We start from the raw sequence: 6,676 nt of genomic DNA on the forward strand, positions 1-6,676 counted from the left end.
CTTCCTTTGTGAAGAAAGGATCAGGGACTCACCTATCTGCAGGGCCATTTCCACTCTTACATATTCTGTGACCTCAGGAGGGTTTTGTTAAAAGAGAAGGAAACTGGAGGCGGTCTGGGAAAACCAAGTGGAACTGCTCAAGTGGCGGTTGGGGCAGAGAAGCAGTGATTTGAATGTCGGCGTAACGTGGCCCTGGATCATTTAGTCCAGGTAAAGGGCGAACCAACACTTCCCTCAGCTCAGTTCTGGGGGTTGCAAAGTCTCACTTGGGTCTTGGGTGGCCAGAGTTGTGTGGGACCTTATTCAACAGCTTCCAGAGAGCACAGTCACTGAAGAGTGCTCACTCGGCCATCTCTCCTCTCCGGGTTCTGAGTCTTCTCAATTCTCTGCAGCGCCCTCTGCAGCGCCCACTGCACAAGAAAGGAAGGCTCGGGTTATTTTGATTGGGATGGCATTTGAATGTGTAGATTGCTGTGGATAGTATCCGCATTTTATCAATATTTGTTCTTCCAATCCACAAACACAGAATGTTTTCCATTTCTTTGTGTTTTCTTCAATTTCTTTCATAAGATTTCTATAGTTTTCAGCAAACAGATCTTTTACCTCTTTGGTTAGGTTTATTCATAGGTATTTTATGGGTTTGGGCGCAATTATAAATGGGATCGATTCCTTGATATCATTTTCTGTTGCTTCGTTATTGGTGTATAGAAATGCAACTGATTTTTGTACATTGATTTTATATCCTGCGACTTTGCTGAATTCATGGATCAGTTCTAGCAGTTTTTTGGTGGAGTCTTTTGGGTTTTCCATGTAGAGTATCATGCCATCTGAGAAGAGTGAGAGTTTGACTTCTTTGCCAGTTTGGATGCCTTTTATTTCATTTTGTTGTCTGACTGCTGAGGCTAGGACTTCCAACATTATGTTGAACACAGTGGTGAGAGTGGACATTCCTGCCACCTTGCTGATCTTAGGGGGAAAGCTCTCAGTTTTTCCCCACTGAGGATGGTATTAGCTGTGGGTCTTTCATATATGGCTTTTATGATGTTGAGATATGATCCTTCTTTCCCGACTTTCTTGAGGGTTTTTTTTTTTTAATCAAGAAAGGATGCCGCATTTTGTCAAATGCTTTTTGTGCATCTATTGACAAGATCATATGGTTCTTATCTTTTCTTCTATTAATGTGGCGTATCACGTTGATTAATTTGTGAATATTGAAACAACCCTGCAGCCCAGGAATGAATCCCACTTGAATAATTCTTTCAATGTATTGTTGAATTCGACTTGCTAGTATCTTGTTGAGAATTTTTGCATCCACTTTCATCAGGGATATTTGCCTTTAATTCTCCTTTTCAGTGGGGTCTTTGTCTGGTTTTGGAAACAAGGTAATTCTGGCTTCATAGAATGAGTTTGGAAGCTTTCTTTCCATTCCTATCAAAATAACACCAGCATTCTTCAGAGCTAGAACAAACAGTCCTAAAATTTGTATGGAACCACGAAAGACCCTGAGTAGCCACAGTAATGTTGAAAAAGAAAACCAAAGCTGGAGGCATCACAATCCCAGACTTTAACCTGTATTACAAAGCTGTAGTCATCAAGACAGTATAGTGTTGGTACAAAAACAGACATATATCAGTGGAACAGAATAGACAACCCAGAAATGGACCCACAAATATATGGTCAACTAATCTTTGACAAGGTAGGAAAGAGGATCCAATGGAAAAAACTCTCTTTAGCAAATGGTGCTGGGAGAACTGGACAGCAACATGCAGAAGAATGAACCCAGACCACCTTCTTACACCATACACAAAAATGAATTCAAAATGGATAAAATACCTAAATGTGAGACAGGAAACCATCAAAATCCTACAGGAGAAAACAGGCAGCAACCTCTTTGACTTCGGCCACAGCAACTTCATACTTGACATGTCTCCAGAGGCAAGTGAAATAAAAGCAAAAATGAACTATGGGGATCTCATCAAGATAAAAAAATCTTCTGCACAGCAAAGGAAACAATCAACAAAACTAAAAGGCAATGGATGGAATTGGAGAAGATATTTGCAAATGACATATTGGATAAAGGATTAGTATTCAATCTATAAAGAACTTACCAAACTCAACACCAAACTCAACACCAAACTCAACACCCAAAAAACAAATAATTCAGTGAAGAAATGATAGACACTTTTACAAATAAGACATTCAGATGGCTAACGGACACATGAAAGATGCTCAACATTATTCATCATCAGGGAAACACAAATAAAACCACAATGAGATATCACCTCACACCTGTCAGAATGGCTAAAATTAGGAAACTCAGGAAAGAACAAATGTTGGTGAGGATGTGGAGAAAGGGGAACCCTCTTGCACTGTTGGTGGGAATGCAAAATGGTGCAGCCACTCTGGAAAACAGTATGGAGGTTATAAAAAAATTAAAAATAGAACTACCCTACAACCCAGCAGTTGCACTACTAGGAATTTACCCAAAGGACACAAAAATGCTAATTCAAAGGGGCACATGCACCCCCAATGTTTATAGCAGTGCTATCAAGAATAGCCAAATTATAGAAAAGCCCAAATTTCCATCAACTGATGACTGGATAAAGAAATGTGGTATATATACATATACAATGGAGTATTACTCAGCAATCAAAAAAAATGAAATCTTACTTGTTGCAACAATGTGGATGAAACTAGAGTGTATTATGCTAAGCAAAAGAAGTCAGTCAGAGAAAGATAAATATTATATGATTTCACTCATTTGTGGAATTTAAGAAACAAAACAAATGAATATAGGGGAAGGAAAGGCAAAGTAAGATAAAAACAGAGTGAGGCAAACCATAAAAGACTCTTAAATACAGAGAACAAACTGAGGGCTGCTGGAGGGAGGTGGTGGGGTGGGTTAAACTGGTGACAGGCATTAAGGAAGGCACTTTTCAGGATGAGAACTGGGTGTCATATGTAAGAGATAAATCACTGAGTTCTACACCTGAGGCCAAGACAATACTGTATGTTAACTAACTTGAAAATAAATTAATAAAAAATAAGTAAATAAATAAATAAGTAGAATTTTGTAACTTAAAAGAAAAAAAAAAAGAAAGAAAGGAAGGGTTGGGGTTACTGGGCATAAAATACTTAAACAGTAACAACACCTGTCAAGCTACAGCAGCTAGGAAGAGGGAAGACATATGGAAGTTCCCTGGAGTCTGTTTTTTTTCCCACTGGGGGAGAATTCATCTCCAACTCAGATTCCATTCGGAAAATGACTCCTTCGACCAAAGGCACATACAGTACCTCTACCCTTGTGGGGTAACCAACATTTGATTTGCTGTGGATGGAGCTATTTCCTGGGACATGAGAATTTCAGTGCTAACACGAGGAAGTTCTGGGAAAATCAGTTCTTGTTGCTCCATGGAAAGACAGGTCACAGGTACCCAGTTTGGAGACAGACAGAGGCCCACAGCCCCAGCTACACAGAAAGGGCAACTGTTCCTGAGTTAGGCAGACAGCAGTCTGTTGTGCTCCTTGGAGCAAGCAGCCCTCCCAACGATATCACAGTAAGATATCATAGAAAGGGAGTCCTCAAGCAAATGGAAGCGTAGAGACAAGGGACACTGATTCAAGAGACAACGTCCGAATCCAGATGGTGTGAGATGAGAATGGGGTGGGACGTGGGGTGTAGAAGAGGAATTGAATCCAGAGCTATATAGAAATGGTTCTCTCAGTGTCTCTGAAGAAGGCTTCCCACCAGTCTCATAGAGCTTATGAGTTGAAAGCCTTTATCAGAATCCACTGACAACCCTTAGGCTCAGAGGTATGTAAGTAGGGTCAAGGGAACCTTAGAGTAAGGTATGTAGGTTTTTACCACAGACTTTAGCTTCGTTGTTCTCTCTGTCTCTCTTTTCATATGTTTTATTTTATTTCTGAGGGAGAGAGAGAGAGCAAAAGCAGGGGAGGGGCAGAGAGTGAGGAGGCGAGGAGAGGATCCCAAGCAGGCTCCACACTAACAACAGGGAACCTGATACAGGACTCCAACTCACCAACCATAAGATCACAACCTGAGCCAAAGTCAGATGTTCAAGTGACTGAGTCACCCAGGCCCTTGCTTTGTCATTATCAACCAGTGATCCCATTGTCCTTACGAGGTCTCAGGTTAAAGAACTCCACCAGGAACTGCTATGTAGATGTCTCTGGACCGGATGGGCTTGTGACAAATGACTGCACTCAAGATTCTAGTGCTGACAGAGAGCAAAATCCAATGAGGGGCTCATCCACATTTCATACCCAGAATATTCTTTCACCCACGGTAGCAGGAGGTAGGCTACCACACAAGACAGCCTTAAAGGAGCTGTTGAACTAACAAAGTAGCTACTTGATTTTTAATTGACATTTGAACTGAAATGGATGCTTCCCAAGACTTATTCTCTTGGATGGAATATGTCTGCCCACGAAACTCCACAATCTGATTGATGTGATTCACTTATGTTACTTTTTTTTTTTTTTAAGAACAAATGGATCTAGGGTTAGAAGGCTGCATAAAAGTTTTGTAATCTAGCTCTTACCCAGATATTAAAACCTCTCTGTAGCATTTCAGCCAAAAAGCCCCCAGCCTGCATACCTCTAGTTATATGGAATCTACTAATTTTCAGGCCAAATTTGTACCTAATAGGATGGTTCTAACTGTAAGAAACTTATTCCATGTGTGGGGCTGAACTCTGGGCTCCTGGCGCTACTAACACTAGCACTAGTTCTTGGTAAGCATGGCTGCCCTTTAACAGCCCTTCAGGTGTTTGTGTCCACTTTTCTTCCCCCAGACAGGACCAGCTCTTTCAAGCATTGCTCATTAGACACCTCATCATTATGGGCATCTTAGATGTGAAATGAAATTCTAGACTCAAAGAAACTATTGGGATTGAGATCTATGGTTGAAAAGGGAAAGATGAATGTTCTAGCTAATGTTTCCCTGATTGTTCTGGTTTCCAGATATGTGCTGATGGAAGCCATCTGTAATGGATCAGAGAACTACTCACTGGTCTTCTACCTGGTAGGCATCCTGTCTCTGCATGAATCTTTCTTCCTCCCTGTCTTCTTGATTTTCCTCTTAATTTACCTGCTCATCCTGCTGGGAAATGCCTGATCCTGTTGGCTGTGGTGGCAGAGCCCAGCCTCCACAAGCCCATGTACTTCTTCCTGATCAGCTCTGAGCCTTGGACATTCTACTGCAACCGTCGTCCCCAAAATGTCATCCTTATTCTTACTTGGGGACCACTTCCTCAGCTTCCCTGCCTGCTTCCTGCAGATATACCTCTTCCATAGCTTCTCCTGCTCAGAAGCCTTCATCCTGGTGGTCATGGCCTATGACCGCTATGTGGCTGTCTGCCACCCACTGCACTACCCTGTCCTCATGACTCCACAGACCAATGCTGCACTGGCAGCCTGTGCCTGGCTCACTGCCCTCCTCCTGGCCAACCCAGCAGTGGTGCAGACTTCCCACATGGCTTTTGACAACACTGCTCACATCTATCACTGCTTCTGTGACCACCTGACTGTGGTCCAGGCCTCTTGCTCGGACACCATGCCTCATGGGCTTCTGTATCGCCATGGCAGTATCCTTCCTGCCCCTTGTCCTGGTGCTTCTCTCCTATGCCCACATCCTGGCCTCGGTGCTTCACATCAGCTCCCGAGAAGGATGCTCAGAAGTCTTCTCCACCTACAGCTCCCACCTCCTGGTGGTTGGCACCTACTACTTATCCATTGCCATAGCCTATGTGGCCTACAGCGCTAACCTGCCACTCGACTTCCACATCATGGGCAATGTGGTATATGCTATTCTCACACCTGTCCTCAACCCTCTCATCTACGCGCTGAGGAACAAGGATGTCAAAGCAGCCATCACCAGAAACCAGGGCATTGGAGGGACCCTTGATTCTTAGATGTAGTTAATTTTGTTCCCAGGATACCGGTGTGCTAAAAATAAATTATGTCACCAAAAATGTTTTTTGAAGGGAAGAGTGCCTTAGAGTAGGGCCCAAAATATACCATTGAGACTTCCATTTCCATTAATGATATATTGGCTATGAAATCAACCTTTCCGTGGAAAGAAAAAGGTCAGATAAAACAGAAGAAGTATTTTCTTAAAAGTATCAAAATTATCACCTTCTTAACACGCTGGGCAGTGAGTCAGTCTCATAAAAGTATCAAATAGATTTTTTAATATAATAATGCTAAACTAGTAATAAATATGAGAACACAGAAAAGTTAGTTATTAAGGCATGAGTAGAATGTAGATCAATAGAACAGAATAGAGAGCCCAGAATCAGAATCAGACCCTTAAATATATGAACATGACACAGCAGAGTGGTGTGAAAGATGGACATATAATAAATGGTATTAATACCATCAGGTATCCACATGAAATTTGTCCCTTGCCTCAAGCAAGCATTAAATAATCATTAAATATCTAAATATGAAAGGCAAAACTATAAAAATATATAGAAGAGTATAGCTCTCATCTTGGGATGGGGAGGTATTTCTCTTTTTTTTAATGTTTTTATTTTTATTATTTTTGAGAGAGAGAGAGAGAGTATGAGCGGGGGAGTGGCAGAGAGAGAGGGAGACACAGAATCCGAAGCAGGCTCCAGGCTCTGAGCTGTCAGCACAGAGCCCAGTGAGGGGC

General features: G+C 42.0%; 1 protein-coding gene across 1 annotated transcript; it reads left to right on the forward strand.

Annotated features, from left to right (window-relative positions):
- Positions 1-4,993: 4,993 nt before the first annotated feature.
- On the forward strand, positions 4,994-5,933 carry LOC115526243 (olfactory receptor 2AT4-like). Its single transcript, XM_032595071.1, is given in 4 exon segments — positions 4,994-5,129; positions 5,132-5,216; positions 5,218-5,580; positions 5,582-5,933. Coding segments are annotated over 4 exon segments (936 nt in total).
- Positions 5,934-6,676: the final 743 nt, after the last annotated feature.

Source organism: Lynx canadensis, chromosome D1 (assembly GCF_007474595.2).
Source record: "Lynx canadensis isolate LIC74 chromosome D1, mLynCan4.pri.v2, whole genome shotgun sequence".
Lineage (NCBI taxonomy): Eukaryota > Metazoa > Chordata > Mammalia > Carnivora > Felidae > Lynx > Lynx canadensis.